At 38.3% G+C, this 23,397-nt stretch overlaps 2 protein-coding genes across 3 annotated transcripts in view; one reads left to right on the top strand and one right to left on the bottom strand.

The window, feature by feature from the left end:
• The window catches only part of Myb (proto-oncogene like protein Myb), a 35,447-nt gene extending 23,181 nt beyond the window's left edge, over positions 1-12,266 (top strand). Inside the window, exons 2-10 of the mRNA XM_089588562.1 lie at positions 1,248-1,449; positions 3,514-3,678; positions 6,255-6,573; positions 6,672-7,074; positions 7,149-7,567; positions 7,636-8,006; positions 8,087-8,181; positions 10,386-10,542; positions 11,003-12,266. Coding sequence (XP_089444688.1) covers positions 1,248-1,449; positions 3,514-3,678; positions 6,255-6,573; positions 6,672-7,074; positions 7,149-7,567; positions 7,636-8,006; positions 8,087-8,181; positions 10,386-10,542; positions 11,003-11,137 — 2,266 coding nt within the window. The 3' untranslated portion in view covers positions 11,138-12,266. The remainder of the gene's footprint in view (positions 1-1,247; positions 1,450-3,513; positions 3,679-6,254; positions 6,574-6,671; positions 7,075-7,148; positions 7,568-7,635; positions 8,007-8,086; positions 8,182-10,385; positions 10,543-11,002) is intronic.
• Positions 12,267-15,892: 3,626 nt separating this feature from the next.
• Positions 15,893-21,116, bottom strand: Rchy1 (Ring finger and CHY zinc finger domain containing 1). Of its 2 annotated transcripts, none has more exons than XM_089588892.1 (5): positions 20,598-21,116; positions 18,522-18,839; positions 18,147-18,425; positions 17,920-18,010; positions 15,893-17,503 (listed from the first exon to the last, which is right to left on the bottom strand). In XM_089588892.1, the coding sequence occupies exons 1-5, from the start codon at positions 20,784-20,786 to the stop codon at positions 17,412-17,414; spliced, it is 969 nt and encodes a 322-aa protein (XP_089445018.1). In that variant the 5' UTR covers positions 20,787-21,116; the 3' UTR covers positions 15,893-17,411. The 2 variants fall into 2 exon arrangements, 1 of the variants encoding a protein (XP_089445018.1); XR_016292840.1 differs by having other exon boundaries at positions 17,441-17,503; positions 17,684-18,010.
• Positions 21,117-23,397: the final 2,281 nt, after the last annotated feature.

Below are 23,397 nucleotides of genomic sequence, written 5' to 3' on the forward strand. Positions count from 1 at the left end.
TAGCGTAATACAGTATCGGCTTCTTATCCGCGGCTCATATATACAAGTATACGTGAGTATATATCGTTATTGTAGAGAGAGCGAGTCGCGCATTATCCAACCGTCCCGGCGACGAAACGTATTTTTTGGAGCTTTGGTTTTTTTTTGTTTATTCTTCCCTCGACAGTAGCCATCAAGTAGGTATTGTATACTTTTGGCCAAGTGATGGCGGAAATCAATTAGGGCCTTCTTCCTCCGGTGTGCCTATACATACATATACCGGATGCGGTTACCGGCTAAGAAGAAAGTAGTCCGCAGGCGTCAGCCTCTCCCCTTTCCGTCGTTCTGGCGATTTCTCCTCCTTTGAGACTCGCTCTGTTCCTCGGGGACGTCGTCGGGTGATGTATTACGTGTAGCCATCGGCCCGTGATATGTACGCGTTGATTTCAACCCCTTCCGCTTGGCCGTTGGACAAAGTGTCCTCTTCCTCCTCGGGACTGGACTCTTAGGATTTACGCTTCGCTGAGTCTTACCGTGTGTGTAGGTGGTGGGTGAGATGTTACACGGCTAACTATGTAAGTATATACTTACTTGGAGAGCGGAGGAAGAGCGCCGACACCTTCCGGAAGCTTTTGGGTGTTGATCGTCGTGGACGGCTCGCTATCGTTTCTTGCTTATCTCAATTGACGTTTCCTCCTCCTTTTTTCTTTTCCTGCAAAAGGTGTATATGATGCGACGTTCGGGGTTTTGGCCATATACAAGTTAGTGTGATGGGGCTTGCGAGAACTCCTCAAATGCATCGGCTTCGCTGGTTTCGTATACCTTAGGATCTTGATTTTTGTCTCACAAAATTTACCACAGTTGCTCGTAACATCTTGGAATGGTAATTGTCGATCCGTAACTTTTAATTACAATTACATGTTGTACTTGCAAAGTGTATTATTTTATACGGCGAGGCATGATTGTAAAAATAATTGTGTAACAATAAACAGACTGTACACGTACAATATACATTGAGGGGATGATTTTATTTTCGATCAAACAATCCTTGCTCTCGGTGTTGGTCTTAAATTCCAAGACTGTAGTCTCATTATCTATCATGAATAACTTAAATACGATACAAATTTAACACATTTTCAAACATCATATACTTGTAATGAAAATTATTTATAATATTCTTGATCAAAATATCCTTGTTGAATTAAAAAAAAAAAAAAAAAAAGTGAAAAAAACCAATAGTAACACGAATCAAAAATCTCTGATTACAGGTCGAGGTCGGGCTACGACTCGGACAGCGTGGACGAGTCGGAGGGCGAGTACGCGACCCTACCTTCGGTCCTCAATCAGAGGACGACGAGCAATAGCAGCAGCGCCACCAGCACGCAACAGCACCACCAGCAGGTCAATCCTGGCGGTGGAACGACTGGGCAGGGCAAACACATCAACAAGGGCCGCTGGACCAAAGAGGAGGTTGGTGTTTTTTTTTTTTTTTTGCAAAATTCAGCCTTGGGTGCAAGGTTTTTTGCATTTTTTAATTTCAATGCTCGTACAGTGAGGCTCTTGAATTTCAATGGATCTGCTGAGCTGTTTTTCTCTCGGAAATCAAACTCGTAAAGTTGTTTGTATAAGTTTCGTAAGGTGATATTTCAACAGGTGTCGCGGAGAATAATTAGGTAATGTTTTTTTAACGGAGCAAAAAATAGGTGCCAAAGTAACAATTTCATTTCACGGATTTGATTCGAAAATCAGACGTGCGAATATATAATTAAACTGTATGATAAAAAAATAGTACCATCGAGAGACCGGCTATACAGACGTGTATGTGCGGAATAAAAAAAAAAAAAAAAAAAGCGGCTAGCGAATCACGTGTATGTATAATAATAAACTACGTGCCCATACACACGGGCAGATAAAAAGGGTGAGCGAAAGGGGAACGTAGAAGGAAAGGAAGAGAGCCTATCCTCGTGTGTATGTATATACGACGCGAGCATATCGCGAGCAAGAAGGGCTGCCGGCCACGGTAAGTATGTACAAACGGGGAAGACGAAGGGGCGGCCAGCATTGTAAGGTTTCCCCATGGGAAATGGGCGCTAAGGACGATCACACACGTGTCTCCTCCTTCTTTCTTTTTTTTTTTTTTTTTTTTTCCTCCCGATGGACCTTCTTGGATGAGCGTCCTGTGTATGAATATCTTTGCTTTTTTTTTTTTTTTTTCGTACGTCGCGTATATGTATATGTATATATACACACATGACGTGCATTACAAGTGTATACGCATGCAAAAAGAAAAAAGGAAAAAAGGTTCCGGTCATCCTTGACACCGACGGTCCTCGCGACGTGATACTATTTTACCGGGTCCCTCTTTGCTGCTTCGTCATCCCCTCTCCTCCCTTTCTTTTTCTTGTTGTTTTTTTTTTTTTACTTTTTCCCTTATCGAGGGGAGGACATCGGGTTTAGCGGCCAAACAGGGGGGAAGTCGGACAGTGCGCGTGTATTATTATAACGCGGGCCCGGAAGTAATTGCCCTATGGGAATTTTTGGGCTTTTTGACGGACGCGCAGATGCGAGAGCGGCGCCCCTTGAAAGTTAAAGCGATTGACTGACGCGCACATACGCGTATGGGCCCTCCCTCTATATTTTAATTTGAGGGGGTGAGAAAGTTAGCTTTCAGAGCCGGGGTACACGTGTATATGAATTTGCATCCTGATGGGAATGTTGCCTTTCCACCATTGTGTAATGGGTGAGAATGACATAAGGTGATGGGGGGGGGTTGCTTTTAATATGTATCATATTGCATGCGATCGACAAAGTATACGGGATATTTTTTAATGAAGCGCCACTTGAATTATTTATGAGTATCGATGTATTCGTATATGTATAGTACTTACTGTATATTTACATGCTATAATAGAGATGGTATAAATTGAGCGGCGAAATCAATCCCTCGCGGTGAATTTTTTTCGTTATTTATGCATAATGTAATAAATTAATTAATTGTTGTGACAATCGGTGGTACTCAACGGTACATGGAAATAAAAAAAAAAAAAAGGCTCTTTAGGGTGTTGCGTGTAGAAGCAAATTATTTAAGTAGTTTGGTCCAGGCTTCGGATGAATTATTAATAGTTATTGATCACAATGTTTTTTTTTTTTTATCTACTAAGTACATTGACAAAGATGGAGGAACAGATCCAATTTTAAAGTTGAAAATGAAACTTGACGTAACTGACGACTTTGACCTGCTGTATCTTTTTGAATTTTTGTAGAGAAAAAAAAAAAAAAAAAAAATCACTCTTGATAATCTCAACACTTGACGATAATCAGCCACATGGATCAAATGAAATTTAAAAAATTGTATTTTCGACGCAACATCCTAATCCTTCGTATCCTTCGAAATCACGATTTGCAGGATTCTCAGATTGAACGAAAAATTTTCAGCAAGACAATATACTGTGCCAGATAAAATTTATGCAAAAAAAAAAAAAAAAAAAAAAAATCGATTTCACCTAATCATATCGGTATGTCTGTTTGTCTCAGGACGCGTTGCTGAAGCAGCTGGTCAGCAGCGCCGAGCAATTGGGCAACGGCCTCCGATGGGACGTCATAGCGTCGCACTTCCGCGACCGAAGCGACGTGCAGTGTCAACAGAGATGGGCAAAGGTCGTCAACCCCGAGCTCGTCAAGGGGCCCTGGACGAAGGAGGTTCGTATACTCTCTTTGTTTGTTTGTTTATTTTTGTTTTCATTTACACTCACACGCACGCGCGTGCGCTGCTTGGCACGTGTTTGTGTCGGGCAGCGAGAGGTTGTCAAAGCTGCGGGGTAATATGTGTGTTATCGTTTACCGATGGCGCGGCCGAGATTAGGATAGGGAATTTGATCGAGTGTACCTGCGGCGATTGTCAGAGAGAAGCGCGTGCAGGTGTGGATAACGATGACACTTTGGGGGTAAACGCTATAGTCGATTTGACAGTTCTACTCTCGCGGTATATAAAAATTACAAATGCTATAGTAATTTTTACGAAAAAAAAAGAGAGAGATCGTTTGGACACACGAACATGGGGTTTTTTTTTCTCAGAATGATTGTCGCAGCTTTACGAAATTATGGAAAATCTTTAATGTAACAGTCCACGCAAAAGGTAAATTTGCAAGGATAACGTTGTTGTTAAACCCACATTATCATTTTCGTCATAAAATTTTCCATTACTTTCCATTACTTGGTTCCGTGCAACATATTCGTATCAACTTTTCCGGACAGGAGCGAGAGTCAGGTATAATTATTTTTCAATCGACTCCAACCTCCCCTGTAGTATTAGGCGGCAACATCACTGAGTTCAACCACCTTTGCCCAAGTACATGGGTGTATATATATATAGGTACTCACGCGCGTGTCCGTCCATCCAATGCACGATTGACGAGTTTTCCCGCGCTGCTGCTCGGTTTTTCCCGCCAAAAAAGGTGCGCGTAGTGGTCGGGGGTAGCTTTGGAAAAATGTGTGTTTCCCCTACGCTTCCTCCAAAGTGTTACCAAAAGAAGGACGCTCATCGATGTTGACGTAGGTATACTGATGGAGAAGGAGACTATAGAGACACTCCTTGGAAAATGAGGGGCTGAATGGGGCACGCGTGGGGTGTTTTAAGGGTTGGTTTTTCCCCACTTTCTCACAAGGGTAGGAGGGAGGGGTTGCTCCCTTGTTGTGATTTATGGGTGATTTTCCACGCGAAGGAGATACACCTTTGCTCTCGCGGTTTGAGGAAGGAAAATTAGTGGGTTGTCGTCGTGTGAAAATTTACGAAGGGGCGCCTTACTGGATTATTATACTCGTTACTTTCAATGGAAAGTCCAAAGTAGACTGTGTATAGAATGGGGCTGGAAAATTAATTCGGGCACCGACGAACAGTGACATTCAACTGTAGATCGGAGGGATAGGGTTTCGGTATGGGTTTTGTTTTTTTGTTGACGAGATTTAATATCGTTTCTCCAGTGAAAAAGTAGGTTCTCGTCTCCCAAGGTGTTCTTTTGTTTCGATAGTACTATCAGGATTATATCCCGATCAGATGTAAAGTAAACCTTGATATTTTGCAGATTTGAGCACCGATACTTTTGCATTATATTTTTGAGATGTATACGTTTTTTTGCTTAAAGTGTATTGCATCATTAATTATTTATGCTGATGAATTGTTTTTTTTTTTTTTTTTTTTTTTCTATTACTATTTGAACAATGCATTGCAATCTGTGAAAGAAAAATCAAGAGTCAAAATGTGGCTTCTTATCTGCCAGAAAAAAAAAAAAAAAAAAAAAAAAAAAAAAAAAAAAAAAAAAACAATTTTGTCAATATCGTTGATAGTGATGAGTAATAGTTCCTTCGAATGTATTGAAAAAAGAAATCCACAAAGTAATTATCCCCGAGTCCAAACACTCGTGTAATTTGTTAATTTGTTCTTAAAGCGTATACTCGGACAGTATTGTGTACAGCAAATTAATTGAAAATCCAGCCAACCCATCTAGTGTAAACACTCTCAAACAAACACCGCGTCGAGAAAAATCGTCTCGGATGCGCTCGTGAATTTAAAAAATAAATATACTTATGCCAAAACTCGTCGACAAAAAAAAAAAAAAAAAAAAAAAAATGAAATAAAAGTCTGCAAATATTGACTCGCGATTGGAGAACGAGAATAACCCGAATTATATCTCAAATACCTGCCTGATAAAAAATTCTCTCTCTCTCTCTCTTTCCAAAACACACGTACGTTATATAAACGAGGACATGCCCATATATATGCACACACAAGAGGGGTGTCAGCGACGACGACAGTCCCGTTAATCTTTGGATAACAAAAAACACTCGCATCTCTCCTTCTCTCGTTTCCCCGAAAAGGTTTCAGCCTCTCACATGTAGGTGAGTTTTTGCCGCCTTCGTCTCTGGTTTTCAGTTCCCCATTTCGCGAGCAACAGAGAGAGACATACTATATATAGTATATATGTATATCAACGCCCATCAGGTATGCGGTCCTCTCCCCCCTCTTTCTTCCATAATGTGGCTTCCCCTTGTTTTTCACATGCCCCGTTTTGGTGGTCCAAAAGTTCCTTCCGAGAGAGGGTATGTAACATTATACGTCACGTACAAGAGATGAGAGTTTTTTTTACGATAAATTAACTACCGTCAACCCCAACCTGCTTGTATAAACATTTACCCACGCAGTGTGGGGCCACAGTTATATTATCAGAGCAACTTATCGAACTGCGCTCTAACATCATATATCCGATTCTCGTTCGCAGGAGGACGAAAAGGTGGTGGAGCTGGTGCAGCGATACGGCCCGAAAAAGTGGACGCTCATAGCCCGACACCTCAAGGGTAGGATAGGCAAGCAGTGCCGCGAGCGCTGGCACAACCATTTGAATCCGGGGATAAAGAAGACCGCGTGGACCGAGGCCGAGGACATGATCATCGTCGAGGCCCACAGACGGGTCGGCAATCAGTGGGCCAAGATAGCCAAACTGCTGCCTGGTAGGACCGACAATGCCATCAAGAATCACTGGAACAGCACCATGAGGCGCAAGTACGAGGCGGAGGAGGGACGGACAACCACGACGAGGGGTGCGTTGATCTTTTTTTCTTTATTTTTTTTTTTTTTTACATTTCGTTAAATTTTTACGTGATGATTGAAATAAACCGAATGTGCGCGCGTGTTTCAGGTCGAGGTAGGCGAAAAACCGGCGAACAGACGTTGAGGACGGACGATCGGTCGCGCAAGCAGCAGCAGCAGGTGCAGCAACATCACCAGCAACAGCAAGTCTCGTCGACGTCGACAATGAATGGCGCTGGCGAGGACAGCAACAACATATCGGTCGCTGTGTCGGTCAATTTGGCCCACCAGAGCAGTGATTTCGAGGCGCTCGAGTGGGCCCGTGCCTGGGAACAGGAGCACCACCAGCAGCAGCAACAACAACAGCAGCAGCAACAACAGCAGCAGCAACAGGCGCACGATCGTCGTGGTTCAGGGCACTACGGTGATGCGATGCGGTTGGACGATCGTCAGCCGCATCATCTCGAGTCGTCGCCCAGGCGACGTATCGATCAAGTCTCTCCCTTCTCAAAGTGCGTGCAATCATCAATATTTTACGTAAGCGTCGTACAAGTGTGTCGTATTAACTTGATCGTTGCGATTCAAGGTTTTTCGGACTCGAGATGGCAAACGATCCGCAGTCGTCGCGCTCGGCCGATATCCAGCTACTGCCGATGCCGGATCTCGAGGAGGACGAGGTGCACGATCGTGAAAAGTCCAGTCCGCCTCCGATCTTGCGCAGACGGCGGAACCAGCTCCACCAGCACCTCGAGAACCATCACCAGCAGCAACGCACCGACACGCCCGACAGCGGCAACCAGTCGGATTACCTGTTGCACGCGTACCACCAGTCGGGCTCGTCGCAGATCGGCCTCTCGACGCCCTCGACCCCGATAAAGCAGCTGCCCTTCAGTCCCTCGCAGTTTCTCAACAGCCTCAGTCCGGACACGTCGTCCTGGCCCAGAGCCAGCACACCGAAAGGTAGTCCCGGAAGCCTCACGACGCCCCAGCCGTCCAATCTCAGACGAGGTATTTCAATTGCCGAACTCTGGATATCCGTGGGAAACCGTGCGAGCGTTTCTTTCTCACGCGATGAAATTTTTCAGACGGTACGACGCCGCGTACACCGACGCCGTTCAAAAACGCCCTGGCTGAACTGGAACGGAGAAGCGGAGCGACGCAACAGTTGCCGGCGACTCCAAGCCGGCTGGACGCGCTCACGGAGATCATCAAGCAAGAGACGGACCGAGAGAGTCTCGCGGGCACGAGCAGCAGCAGTACGGCGAACACAGTAGCCACGACGGCCTCGACGACGAGCTTACTTCAGGACTCGGGTTACGGGACGGGCCGGCGACGGGGAAAGGAGAACAGCGCGCCCGGTGGCAAAAGGGCGCGCAAGGCCCTCTGCCAGGCATGGTCGACCCACGAGAGCTCCGACATGAATAGCTTCGCCATCGAAACGCCGGTTTGTTTGAAACAGCAAATGTAGATAACAATAATGGTCGATACGTCATAACGGGGGTGCGACTTTTTTTATTGTTGCAGAGCAAAAGTGTGGATACGTCGGTACTGTTTTCACCAGCGTCAATGGCATTGGACGACAGTTTCTTAACGACCGGGCCGAGTCCCGTAAAGGTAGAGCCGCGTGTTCAAAGTCATACTGATTCTCAGAATCAGTTACAAGAACAACCACAACAACAACAACCAGCCCTATCCTGGTACTATTCCCGCACCAATCGCCTCTAGACATGCTAGCCGGCCTTTTTCTTTTTTCTTACTTTCACATGCACTTTTTTTCTTCAATTTTTCCATCTTTTTTTCAATGTGCTATCCTCCTTGCTAATTCTTTACTCACTTCTTTTGCACTAATCTATTCATCTTTAATCGATGTTTATTGTATATCTTATTCAAAAAAAAAAAAAAAAATCGCATAATATATGTTTTATTCGTTTTTCTTTAAAATTTTTTTTTTTGCTTTATTATTATTATTATTTTTTTTATTGATGTTGTTTGTTCGTATTAGTCGTTCGCCCACACAATTATGCCTAGTCCGGGTTTCCACGCAGTGCGCCTTGTGTACGCGTTACGTAGAAAAAAAAGAGATATGATACCTTTGTATGCAACTCCAGCATTCGAAAAACAATTGCCCTTTGTCCTGCAGATTTTTAACTTTCCGTTTGTAAATCTTAAAGTACCTTGAATATCAGACTTGGCTTTAAATAAAAAAAAAAAAAGCAAAAAGTTGATACCTCTATCATGCATATAAGCGTATACTAATGCCTCGATTATTTCACTAACGCTTTTCATCTGTCATTGAATTATTAACAAACAAAGCAAATATTAATTGAAATGTTGCAAATTTGTTTAACGGGATGGATATTGGTTGCTTATTATTTTATTTTATTTAAAAATCAAATCGAGATTAATATAAATTAAAAGGACCATGACGCTTGAAATTTTATAGTCGTGTCCGAGACACCGTCTTATTAAGTACTTAATTTATTCTCGATATCGTTTAAGCTTACAATTTAGAGTGTTTGGCCGAATTTGGCTTTCTTTGTCGCTTTTTTATGTTCGTACGATTTTTTAAAGAAATAATAATTTTTACTGCCTGTTTGTTTGTTCTTTGTTGTTTATAATAATGAAGAACACTGAAATCGTGCAGTTTTGTTGTTAATCTTTTTTTTTTTTTTTTTTTGACAATTATATAATTACCAAAAAATAATCACATACAAAAAAAAGGAAGAATGATGAAAGTGACCTTACTAATGATCGTGTATGCTCCCAGAGTCCAATTGAGTATAAAAGTCCATTGAGCATTCGATCCTTTTTTTTCCTCATTATTAATGTGTATACAAAGTTATTTTTGTCGTGTATGAGTTACTTGTATATTGATATATTATTTAATTTAATTTTATCATTTGTGTTTTTTTATTTGTTTATGAGTTGAGCTTCATTAAAAACCAACAAAAAAAAGTAAGCATGTCTGCACACTAACACAATGATGTAAAAAAAAAAAATCTGTTCTACGTATAAATAATTGAAAATGAAGAAAAAGTGAAAAAAAAAGAAAGGAAAAGAACAGGCATGGCCTAGCGTACCAAAGTACCTTTTTCCCAACGATTCCCTTCTCGATTTCCCTCTACCTCCTTTGCCCAGTAAGAACAAAATACGCCCAAAAAAAAAGTTGTTCCCTGAAAACGAAACAACAAACAATCCAAAGATTAATCGTCGTCGTATCGAGCAACGACTCTCGCGAAAGCAAAAAGAGGCGCGCGCGTATTATAAAAAAAAAAAGTGTACCAAATACAATACACAAAGGCCTAGTCACGCAATACAAATTATTAGTCCCCCGACGCGTCGCAATGCGAAAAATGAGGAAAAAAAAAAAAGAATTCAAATCGCATGAAATGCTATCATATAAAATATGATTCGCCGCGAGAGTCCGAGTGTGTTTACGATACGTGAATAAAAAAACTATACTACTTATACCTGCGAATGGGAAAAAGAGAAGGAGAAAGAAAAAGCTACGTAATCTTTAAGCGCGCCGTGTTTCTTTAGATTTATCTATTGTTTTTCTACTCTGCACCAACGCCTTTTCTATGTATTTATTTTTTTTTTTTTGTACATTATTTTTCCTAAATAATCGTAACTCTAATCGATACTTGGTAAAGGAAAAAAAAAAATAAGTCACGTTTTCGTAATATTTCTCTTTTCGTACTCGCCGCTATAAATAAAAAGAAAGAAAAAATAGTTTTGTTTTAAACGAACGCAAATTATTTTTCTATTTTCAATGTATTACTGTAAATTTATCAATCGGAAGCGAACTGCCGGCTGTAGCTAGTGTGTCTATTCCTTTCCAGAACTCCCACGACTTTGCGCCCATAGTACAGCGGAAATCCAACGCCAAGAGAGCTATATCGTTCGACACGTTCGACTGCCCCAGCGACTACACTAACGCGACTAACAATAGTAGTCTGGTGCCATCCAAACGTACGAAGGTGAGTGTCTGCAGCGTCTAGCTTTAACATCTCTTCGATCTGCACACACACGCACCTCATTTTTTTACTCAACAACATTTACCATCACACGAAAAAAAAAACCATCCGTTTGGGAAGAACACCGTCACCATACTGTTGTGTTACTCTCTTGTATTTTCCGCTTTTTTAATTTTTTTTTTTTTTTTGCGTTGCGCACAGTTGGTTGGCAAAATCTGTTATGCTGATGTTTTGCCGTATTTTTTTTCTTTGCTAACCGTATGAAGTGAGTGTTATTTTTATACATCCCGTGTCCCAAAATATATTTTAATGCTTATATCCTTGAGCTGTGAAAACGATGGTATTTTAGGGAGGTTTGTATAAACTACAACATGTACAATGCTGAACATCAAATACGATACGTACAAAAACACCATGTTAAAATAATAAGGAGCTGATTTGATTGTCTCAAAAATTGTTTCAGATCCAACTGGAAGTTCAATGGACGGCGGTAGCTTGTGGCAGGACACGCGACCAGGTCGAGATGACACAGGCGGCCCGTCAGTTTCTGACGATGCACGGCTACAATCCTCTGAGGCCGCGCTCCCTCAATTTCTGACCTTCTGCCAATTCATCGTCCTCCTCGTCGTCGTCCCCTCCTCCGTCTCCCTCTTCGGAACAATCGTCGTCGTCGTCATCATCGTTGTCTACGAGCGCCAATTGAAGATTCATGCAACAATATAGTTGGTCATAACGGCTTGTGCCAAATGACACAGCTGTATTACTCTACATCTGTCCCATCACTATATCGTGATAGAGATGAAGATGACGCATACATATATATATATATTTACCCACATACTCTTTTTTTTACGTGTTACAAAAGAGGAGGGACACCCCACGACTGATTAAAAATGTATTTAATGAATTAAATGTAAATGGACTGTAATGATCGGTTTAAAAAAAACCAAGTCACATAAGCGAGTCAACCAATCTTGTGATTGTTAGTGCAAAAACAAAAAGTACGGAAGAGAAATTATAATAGAGTCCTTTTTTTGAATATAAATATTTTTTACATTGCGCGTTTCGTCAGATGTATGAATGAATGAGAATAATAATAATGATGAACATAAAAAAAGAAAAGCTGACAAACAGGAACAAAAAAAAGTGTCGTGTACAAACGAAAGTGTGGCGATAACATATTAAAGAAAAATTGTAAAATGGGGCGCTCTCCTTCCGCTTTGCGAAAGCGCGCGAATTAATTTAGTCCAAATGAATGCGTAAATGCAATTGTAATAATTTATAATAGTCATAGCAAACGCGTTTCACGAGCTTTCTCGTCTCATAATATAATTAAATTATCCAAGTTTTTTGTAGATGAACTTTTTTAAATGCGTGAAGAGATCGAGACTCGTGTACGCGTCATCTTTACGTTTTTTGTACTACTTTATTCAGTGAATTTTTACTTAAAACTGTTTTCTTTTTGTATATTTGTTTATTATAAAACTTTTTCTTCGTAGCTGACAGCAGTTTTCTTTTCTTTTTTTTTTTTAATTGTAATACATTTACAAAGAATTGATGTCACAAGTACATGTGTCGTTTTTTTGCTCATTTTTCCCTAGCGACGAGTATAGATTAATGATAAAAAAAAATTATAGCTATTTGATAGAATATTATATTATATGTATAATATTATGTACAAATTGATAATATTTAATTTACAACAAAACAAATAAAAGTGGCATTCATCACGCAAAAACGTGTACATACTGATTTTTTCATTTTTCTGCCTATGACCATTTTTTTAATGGGACGAAAAGGACCGAGTAGTTAAAATACTGCATCAGTTCCAGATTTGTTATTGGTAAAAATAACAAAAATTGTGAGCTTTCGTAATGAATAAAATTTATCTTACATTTTTGGGTTTATGCTGAAAAAAAAATCCTTTTTTTCTTTGTTAAATGATTTGTAGTTGCCTACAATATTTAATAAAGTTCCAGTTTTGTTTTGCAATTTTCAATTCGACTTTAGATTTATTTGACTACTTAATTTCTACAAACAGCAGGTCAAAAATGGCACGTTGTTATCAAACACTTGATTTTCTTCTCAGTCTTCTCACATTGGCTATAAGTAGGCTCTCCAAAAAAGAGTCAGTGTGGTCATGACCAGGTTGGACTAGATAATACTTCGATTTGCAGGCGGGAGAGATTAAATTTCTCCGTTTGTCCTTTGGAGTAGTGAAGTTATATGATGATACTACAACTTTAGCAAGTTATTTTGGTCGCGAGGCTAATTCTGCACTGTAAGGAGAATCAGTGTGGGAAATACTACTATGTACTTATGATAAAAGTTAACTGATTATTGGAACTACAAAATTAAAGGACTGTGCTTCCATGAGTTAATAGTAAAAAGTTTAAAGTATTGTTATTTTGTAAATGTGGTTGATTATATGAGCCATACAAGATAAGTAGAATATTTATACTTTTAGAGGTCGATTTTCGAGTAAAAGACAAATTGTAAACTTGCCGCAAACAGCACTGAAAATTTCAACTTTCTATTTTGTATCTACAAGATTAGTTGCGGCTGGTTTATAACTAATAAAGTAACTTTACTGTAAATAGGAATGATTATTTGGATCAGCGCCATCTAGCGGTTTTTATTTTTTGGCCAAAAGTGGCTCCTAAAATTCTGAATCAGAGCAATCAGGATTAGAGCCATTTAGTCAATTATAAACCAGCCGCAACTTATGGTAAAGCTATAAAATGAAAAAATAATAATACATGTGTTTTTGGCGGCAAGTTAACAATCTATTTTCTACCAATAAACGACCTCTTGTGTATTTATACTTTTAACGATAAATTTTCGAGCATAAGGTAGATTGTTAACTTGCCGCCAAAAACACACGTATTGTTATTTTTTCATTTTATAGCTTTACCATAAGTTGCGGCTGGTTTATAATTGATTAAATGGCTCTAATCCTGATTGCTCTGATTCAGAATTTTAGGAGCCACTTTTGGCCAAAAAATAAAGACCGTTAGATGGCGCTGATCCAAATAATCATTATTATTTATAGTAGAGCCATTTAAATTATTATAAACCAGCCGCAACTGATTGTATTGTTGTAAAATAAAATGTTTACGTTGTTTGTGTTATTTGCGGCAAGCTTACAATATATCTTTTACTCGAAAAAATTAAAGAGAAACATTGCATCCTCTGTAGGTACGATAAGCGACGTTTCAGGTTCCTTTTCAACAAAGTTAACTTAAAAAGCTTACAAAGTTAATTAATGCCATCAAAAAAAAGGAGCAGACCATCCAACTTCATCAAACGTTTCGACCACCAATAAATGAGTAAGACGCTTTTTGTGTTTGAGAGCAACAATCCAGTAATTGAGACAACCGACAACATTTGCTGGAACTGTTTGTCTTCCTGTCCATCATTAATTCCTACAGAGAATAATTAATTGAATTGTGATGACTTTGTTTCACTAAAATGTTTTTTATCTTGAAAATTTTGTAGCATCAATTGGAGATGAATGGACTAAAAATAAACTGTTGAAATATGCATTAAAAAAAATTAATACCATTATTCAAAATACTAATAAGTGACAAGGAAGTTCATACTAATTATTATTAAAGTATACAATAATATACAAGATTGACGAATAATGGGATAAAAACATCGTTTATTCATGTAACTCAATAAATATACTGTGTCAATGATTTACACGCATAAGTATATGGCTAATAGTATAAAAAAGGAAAGTCAACACACTTTTTTTTTTTTTAATATCTAATTTGAACGATGCTCCAGTTTCTGGATGAATTTTTTTCTGCAATAAATTATCACAAAATTGTTGAAAAAATTAAAAATGTTTTTAAATTTTCAACTTTTATGTTATATCTACCATTGAGCTGAAGATTTCAACAATCAAATCTGGTCTTGTAGCTTTTAGCTTTCCATATCCTGCTGTTTCCGTCACTTGTGCTATTATACATTCAAAGCAATATACTCCATGACCTTTATTTTCAATGTGCTGGCATCGTGATCATCTGCTGTCAACAAATGGCTGAAGGTTGAAGTATTGGAAATATTTAATCCATGGAGGAAATTGTTTCCACACACAAGTTTCAGTCATTTTAAATCAAAGCTATTTGCAGCAACTAGTAACTCAAGAGTATTCGATTCAAGATTTTCAACTTTGCCACTATAGATGTAATTTAATATTTTTCACACATCACCTCATAAGTAAAACCATTGATTTCTCACAGTGCTTTACAGTCACATGAAGAGTCTCCTAAGAATGGAGCATTACATCTCACCAAATAAAAAATACATTTATTACAGAGAAGTAAATTTCAAGTGTCATAAATAAACAAAGAACCAAACCTCCATTTGTTAACCGCCAATTGTAAATTTGCCGCAAACAGCATAGACAACGTCAACTTTTTGTTTTAAATCGGATAGATGATTTGCGGCTGGTTTATAATTTATTACATGGCTCTACTATAAATAGTAATAATTATTTGGATCAGCGCCATCTAGCGGTTGTTATTTTTTGGCCAAAAGTGGCTCCTAAAATTCTGAATCAGAGCAATCAGGATTAGAGCCATTTAGTCAATTATAAACCAGCCGCAACTTATGGTAAAGCTATAAAATGAAAAAATAATAATACATGTGTTTTTGGCGGCAAGTTAACAATCTATTTTCTACCAATAAACGACCTCCTGTGTATTTATACTTTTAACGATAAATTTTCGAGCATAAGGTAGATTGTTAACTTGCCGCCAAAAACACACGTATTGTTATTTTTTCATTTTATAGCTTTACCATAAGTTGCGGCTGGTTTATAATTAATTAAATGGCTCTAATCCTGATTGCTCTGATTCAGAATTTTAGGAGCCACTTTTGGCCAAAAAATAAAGACCGCTAGATGGCGCTGATCTAAATAATCATTCCTATTTACAGTAAAGTTACTTTATTAGTTATAAACCAGCCGCAACTAATCTTGTAGATACGAAATAGAAGGCTGACATTTTCAGTGCTGTTGGCGGCAAGTTTACAATTTATCTTTTACCCGAAAATCGACCTCTAAATTCTACTTATCTTGTATTTGTATTTATTTCAGCTGACTGCAGTTGCAGTTAAACTGCATTGCATTGGCTGCGCTCTACGTGACTTGGCAAATGTAGACTGCAACGTGCAGCAACACCTCATTATTTAGTGTTAAATTATTCATCTACTTATTTTTGCCTTCTTTTTTAAAACAGCAACCTAGTGTTTGGTCTGTGAAGGAACTTTTTAGTAAGTATGATGATGAAACGCAGCTGCAAATAAGTATATGTGAAGAAATATTTAGCTTGACACGAGTCGGTAGGAGTGAAAACTTTTATATTCAACAAAAAAATACATTTACATATTTTGCTGAGGAACATAATTTCGTTGACTCATGCCGAATTTGCGAGTAATGTGTACTTAAACATATGTTTCAAAAAAACATTTGCACATTTTGTAATTATGTCCTTTGGTTTTTATTATCTTTTCCCCTCACACAACTTTTCATCTATTCCTTTACATTATTAGATTACAAATCTGAAATTTAATCAACAACTATAACTCAACAAGAAATAAGAATATTTTTTTATTCACTAGTCTATGTACACACGATTGCTTATGTTTATTATAATGAAAGAACTTTGATTCTTTAAAAAATTAAAGAAGTACAAAAACTTTAAAATGCAGATAAATGTTTGATTAATTAAAAAGGAATGCTCCAAACTAATATGGTACAAAACATAACTGCCATTCAGTAGGTATAACCGATTACACATTTGTTATTCTTTTATCTGCATCAAGTAGTAGTACACTTACAATATAAATATGTAGTTGAATACAGTTGCAACCCGTTATCAGAAATATCGATTAGTTATACATAATACGGTAGTCACGAATATACTCAATACCAATAATAAATGAGTTCAGTGCTATAATAAAAAATGGTAAAATACTTTGTTATAAGTTTCATTGTTATGCGTATGTTTTATAAAATATTGATTCAGTTTGCCGTCGCTCTATTTGTGTCGATAATGACTACTAAAAATGTTGACCAACTAATGTGACTGTTGTGTCTGCACAACAAAGAATGACAGTTAAAATAACAAAAAAATCCAACTTCAAGTGTATACTATACAATATTAAAGTCTTAATATACATTATTACTTTACTCGCTGTATTATATTGATGATAAAGGATGTATTGATACATAATTACTATTGCTAGTAAAATAAAGATGACAAAACAAAATAAGCTTAGGAATATCCTGACTCATACAAGTTTAGGTTTCATTACTTTATTCAAAGGTCATTTACAAGTATATTTTGGTATACTTGAATCGTTTTCAAATGATAAGATTTAATAGCATGGAAAATGTTTCCTGCAAAACAAAAGTTTTATCAGATTCTCACAAGTAAATTATACTTTGAATTTTAATTTTATCACGCGTAAATAAGAATAAAAGTAATATTATTACAATGTAGAACTATTATAATACCATACCTAGTTCACTGCAACATAAAAAACTTTTTCTCACTCAGTGTACATGGAGTAAAAAATTAATAAAAAAAAAAGTTAGTACAAAATCCTGAATTCAAATTTGTTCTAATCGAATGACAAGGGTGTACATTATGTAATAAAAAGCGTCATGACACACTAAATTTGAAAATACGTGCACAGTCATCAATGCATTGTGTATATATATCTAGGAATAGGAAAAAGTAGATAGTGTAGCTGGGGTTCAAATGGATATAACCTCATCACTTGTGCAAAAACAAACGCCTGAGAACGATGCACAAGAAGCGAGTCGTCGCGGCCGTCCAACGTCTACGCGCTTTTTGCTACTGCGCCTGCGATCCTTGCGACGGTGAATGGTCCTCGCCACCGCCCATCCAATTACCACTAGCCGCAACCGCGTTCAGAGATTCCGGGTCTGTTGAGAGAAAAAAACAGAAAAAAAAACATAGCTACATCGACGCACGTTATCATGTGAAAACAAACGAAAAATGAGATAGAGAAACGGAATGCTGTTGTTGAGACGTTTTTTTTCGTTTGTCCTTTTATTTTGTCTTTTTTTTTTTTCTCTTTCTTTGTATCATTCTTTAAACTGTGCCTTTTATTTAAGAACTTTTCATTCTCTGCTCCACTGCTTAACACTTCGTGCTACTAAAAATCCGTTTGCTGCTAAATCTTAGAGCAAACATCGCGAAACGTGTGTGTGATCGAGTATTGCTGTGTATGTTTGTTGGCATAGCAGTAGCAGCAGCAGCAGCAGCAGCAGCATTATCTACACCATCATCAGCAGCAGTTCTCGTAACTACGTCCGTCTACGTGAATTGTTTAACGCACCTGGGCAAGGAGATCCCTTGATTCGACATGTATTGTAGCTACCGCACTTTAAACACTTCAGTCCAACCACGTGAAATTTCACGGTTGATTCCTGCAAAATATTATAAAAAAAAAAAAAGAGAGAGATAAAACCATGAAAATCGCACCCTTGAGAACTATAGCCAAACAAAAGCCCGCTAATTGGCTTATGCAAGTCGAGTTGGTAAAAAAGAAAGTAAGAAACAGACCTCATGACAATCTTTGCACAGAATATCAGCCTTGTAATTGTTGTACTCTGGTGGCATTGGGGTAAGGTTGACTTCCTTGTCCAAAAACAACCAGAGATCAGTCATGTCAAGCAGTGATACCTGACAGGTTGGACACGCGTAATGACCCGAATGCAACAGATCTTGGAAACAGGTACGATGCAGTAAATGTCCACAATTGGGAATGTGACAGGGAATGCGACTGGTGTGAATATCTTCAAGACACACTGGACAGTTTGCATGTGAAACATTTTCGACGCACTACAAACAATAAGAAAAAAAATACGTTTGTCAAATTCTGTGATACACGTACGTGATCTCTTAATTATGTAAGAAATTAACAAATAAAAAAACCACCTTATGGCCGTTCTGGAGTTCGATGGGCAGACACATGTTGCATTTGGCACAGTGAAAGAATCTGTCGCGACCACCGAGCCTGCAGATACCGCATCCGTCGCAATGATACTGATTCTTGTCCTCGTCGTCGAAAAGATTGCACTCTAGGCAAGTGTACTTGCCAAAGCGTACATGACATTTCTGGCAGGTAGCCTGTACCGGCTGGCGGGTCTCGCAGAGCGTGCAAATCAACTCCGTCACCTCTTTTCGCTTGACCGAGTGGGTCTCGTGCTCGTCGTGGCAGAAGCGGCACGTGTAGACTTTGTTGCAGCACGGCGTCTGAAATTGACGAATTTAAGATCTTTCCTTAATAATGCAACATTAGCGAAGATATCAATAAATCAATATTTATGTTAATTCATGTTTTTATCGAGTATCTTTAAACGATTATAATTCCTGCAGAATCAACTGGTGGAATTCGATCTTATATACCATTAGCAACATTTAAAATTTAATAGTTTGAAGCCCCATTGCCGAGTTTCACCTGGATTGTTCCACGTAGAGTTTAACAAAAGCAACCATAGATTTTTAACGTTGACGTGGCTATATGAAAACTACTGGCTGTTCTTCACTTAGACAGTGTGGCGAAAGCTATACATTGGTCCGCAGGGGCGTGCAAGGCTAATTCCAGTGGTAAGAAACCCCACCGGAAACGCCGCAATTGTTGCAAAACACCATTGAAGTGAATTTGAACAACATCTGTACAAACAACTTTCAATTTCGACTCCAGAGAGTATTTATTAAAAATAAATTTGTAGGAAAAATAAATATGGAACATGAACAATAAAAAATGGGGTTTTTTAAGAATTTAAGTATTTTTTCAACGAAACAATTGATTATTGTTACATGATAAATTAAAACAAGGTGATATACAGAGCAAGTTATATTTGAAATTTAAAAAAATCAATAATACAGTTAAGTAAAGTTTGATATTTGCTGTGTAAATTGCTATTGAATACGTTCCGGTTAGGCAGCAGAAGTAACAGCGATTGGAAGCTTTTTTTATTCACGTTGCACTGAATGAAAGGCATTTGTGCCAATTAATTGACACAGGCATTACTCATGCACACGCATACACACGAATACATTTACGTACACGAATAAAAAGTTAGAAATGTTAGAATTATCATCCATTCGTTTTCTCTCTTTTTCTCTTAATCGATAATAGACATATTTTACCACGATGAATTTATTCTTTCTATTACGACAATAAACGCTCAATATGCAATATGATTTATAGAAAATATAAATAAAACCATGAACAATTTATTGTCAATAAAGATTGATCTTAATTAAAACTTGAGCAACAATGTAAGAAGTATTGCAGGTGTGGAGAGTACAGAGAAAAATTGTAGATAAGGAACAAAGATTATTGGGTCACCTGTAGTCCCCACTCTTTTACCGAAAGTATAAACAATCGGTCCAGCCTCATGCATACGCATATTGCGTAAAAAAATTCTATATGGTCACCACATATACGAACGAACGAATGATGAAGAAAAAAAAAAAAGGACAAACTGATGCCCGAACGGCGAACTTGTGACCATATATGTACACGCCCATTACAGCATCCACGCGACTTGGTCTTGTAAAAAAACATTCAATTGAAAGACGAATTAATTATGTACCTGTGGGAGGAAAAAAAAGAAAAGATTACACAACTTAAAGTGGTGCAATCTTCGAAAAGAGCCGTAGGTATATAGCTCCATGGACCATCGTTTGGGAGATCTCTCTGATGTGTGCGTGCAGCTGCGTCGTCATTACGTAAAAATGCATTTGCATCTGGGGCAAATGGAAAGGAGCATGCAAGAAAAAGTTTTCCCTGAGAAATCAATGATAAACCCACAACACGGCAGGTACACTCGAATTGCCGTAAGGTTGGAGAGGGGAAGGGGTAGAAAAATAAAATAAAATAAAACATGGTGGATAAGGATGAAATTTCTGAGGTACAAGCACGTGTAGCGCTTGGTAGAAAAAAAAGCGACCAAGGAATCAGGCATATCGTCGTCAATAAGTTGGTATATATATTATCCTCACCACAAACTTGGACTTTCTCTTGTAGTGCTCGCAGCCATAGTTGTCCTCGACGACCTCGATGGCGGACTTGCCAGCCTCGCCAGACTGTTGATCAGCTAAGGAGAACGAAGCCGTGGCCGACGACGACGAGGACGGACCGCACGCGCCTTCACCCGCACCAAAATCTCGGGGCTCCTCGTCCTTGTCCATGATTTTTTCTTATTGTCTTTATGGTGTTCAACAACAAATAGTTGTCAGGATTATAACGTACACACACCCGCGCACACACACAACACACTATTTATGTTGACTGACGTCTCCTGTTTAGTCTTTATCGATTTAAAAGCCTCGACGACCACCACGACAATGTTCGACGGGGCACGATGACGACTCGAGCTGACTCGAGACTCGATACCAGAGCAAAGGCAAAAGAGTGATGCAAGTATGCAAGAGAACTGTTATATACAACACAGACTGACACAGAGCGCGAGGTGGCTAAAAGTCGGGGATCGGGGATACGGATAAGGTTCGAATCCCGCGACCGCACTACCGCACTACGCGAGTTTCGAGCAGAGCAGGAGCAAGTAAGTTGACTGGTGAGACACACGACACACCTTCTCGACTGTTTATTAACTGTTGGGCTGTTCCGCTGATATAAACAAACTTCAAAAATTTCTGTGATATGACTCAAGTTTCACTGATAAATGATTCGGAAAGTTTGTTTATGAATTATAAAAAAAAATTTGAGTTATTGTCGATCAGCGCCATCTAGCGGTATCAACTTTCTCGGCTTTTTGCGAAAACTTGAAAAGTCAAAGGACATTCAAAGTTCAAAGTTTTCATCGGGTAAAAGTATCAGGTAAAAGATAAACTGTACACTTGCCGTAAATAGCACAAACAATGTCAACATTTTAATATACATTTATGATATTAATTGCGGCTGGTTTATAATTAATTACATGGCTCTACTGTAAATAGTAATAATTGTTTGGATCAGCGCCATCTAGCGTTGCGGATTTCTGAACTAAAAAGTGGCCCTAAACTTTTGAGTCACAGCATTAGCGCTTAGAGCCATTTAACCTATTATAAACCAGCCGCAACTAATCATGTAGTTATAAAATAAAAAAATAACGATATATGTGTTTTTGGCGGCAAATAAACAATTTATCTTATGCTCAAAAATTTATCTTCAAAAGTATAAATACACAGGAGGTCGATTTTTTAGTAGAAAATAGATTGTTAACTTGCCGCCAAAAACACACGTACTGTTATTTTTTTATTTTATAACTATATGATTAGTTGCGGCTGGTTTATAATTGACTAAATGGCTCTAATCCTAAATGCTCTGATTGAGAATTTTAGGAGCCACTTTTGGCCAAAAAATAAAGACCGCTAGATGGCGCTGATCCAAATAATTATTATTACTTACAGTAGAGCCATTTAATTAATTATAAATCAGCCGCAACTAATCTTACAGATAGAAAATACAAAATTAACAACGTAAATTGGATTTGCGGCAAATTTACTATTTATTTTTTACCTAAAAATCGACCTCCAAAAGTATAGATCCACTTGTATGGTTTAATAAAATCGACCATATGCCTTATGGCACTACTTAGTAGTGATTATTATAATTACACCGTGCTCTATCAGAATGATAAAATCCAAAGTAAAGATGCATATAAAGTTAATGTATATATATATATACATATTTTTTTTTATATTAAAGTGAAATGGCCTCAGAGAGACATGTTTACTATCTTTATTAAAAAAAAAATATACATATATATAAACAAATCTCTTTCCCACGTAACGATGTAACAATTATATTATAAGCTGTACTTAAGTAAATGAAATAAAAATCGTCTGCTTTGCAACTTGTTGTGTGCGCGCGCTTCCGTGCATGCAACCGTAAGAGTTGTACGTCGTACGCAGTGCTCTCAAATGTGACTGGCAAACTTGCGGGAAATTCAAATTGGCTATATGGAGCAAGACGCAAAACCCCAGATAACTCGACAACATTTCATACACCATAACTTGATAAATTAATCCTAAGCTATTTAACCCAATTACCCAACGCGCCTAAAAACAGCATCACAAGCTTTATTAGTTGATAAAATACAGTAAACAATAACGCAAGCGCCAATCCCCGCACAATCCGGGGCGCTTACTAGCCGCTTTGTTTATTAATTGAATAAATAAAATAACACAAGCGCCAATCCCCGCACAACCCGGGGCGCTTACTAGCCGCTTTGTTTATTAATTGAATAAATAAAATAACACAAGCGCCAATCCCCACACAACCCGGAGCACTTACTGGCCACTTTGATAATTAAAATGATAAATAAAATAACACAAGCGCTAATCACCACACAACCCGGAGCACTTACTGGCCGCTTTGTTTTTTAATTGAATAAATAAAATAACACAAGCGCCAATCACCACACAACCCGGGGCGCTTACTGGCCGCTTTGTTTATTAATTGAATAAATAAAATAACACAAGCGCCAATCCCCACACAACCCGGGGCGCTTACTGGCCGCTTTGTTTATTAATTAAATAAATAAAATAACACAAGCGCCAATCCCCGCAAAACCCGGGGCGCTTACTGGCCATGGATTCCATCGGTGTACTCACATGTGCATATATATATATATACACACACATCGCTTTTAACTTAAACGTTATAGCCATGGGATTATATAGTGACTTGCTTTTGACGATTTCAGAGTCAGTTCGCCTCGCGGTCCAGCCAAGCGCGGATCGTTTAACCGTCGCGTATACTTTTTTATACGTACTCTCTGCTCTTCGATCGTTACAT

This window comes from Copidosoma floridanum, unplaced genomic scaffold (genome assembly GCF_036245765.1).
Source record: "Copidosoma floridanum isolate Cflo_tuat_1 unplaced genomic scaffold, Cflo_Japanese_pri ptg000007l, whole genome shotgun sequence".
NCBI lineage: Eukaryota > Metazoa > Arthropoda > Insecta > Hymenoptera > Encyrtidae > Copidosoma > Copidosoma floridanum.

What these genes read in the sequence shown, in the direction of transcription:
- Rchy1 (XM_089588892.1), bottom strand. Translation starts at nt 20,786, where the DNA reads ATGGACAAGGACGAGGAGCCCCGAGATTTTGGTGCGGGTGAAGGCGCG. An exon ending in TGTGCAAAGATTGTCATGAG is followed by an intron (nt 18,011 to 18,146) that starts GTCTGTTTCTTA and finishes AATATTTTGCAG; the next exon opens with GAATCAACCGTGAAATTTCA. An exon ending in CAAGGGATCTCCTTGCCCAG is followed by an intron (nt 17,504 to 17,919) that starts GTGCGTTAAACA and finishes TTCTCTCAACAG; the next exon opens with ACCCGGAATCTCTGAACGCG.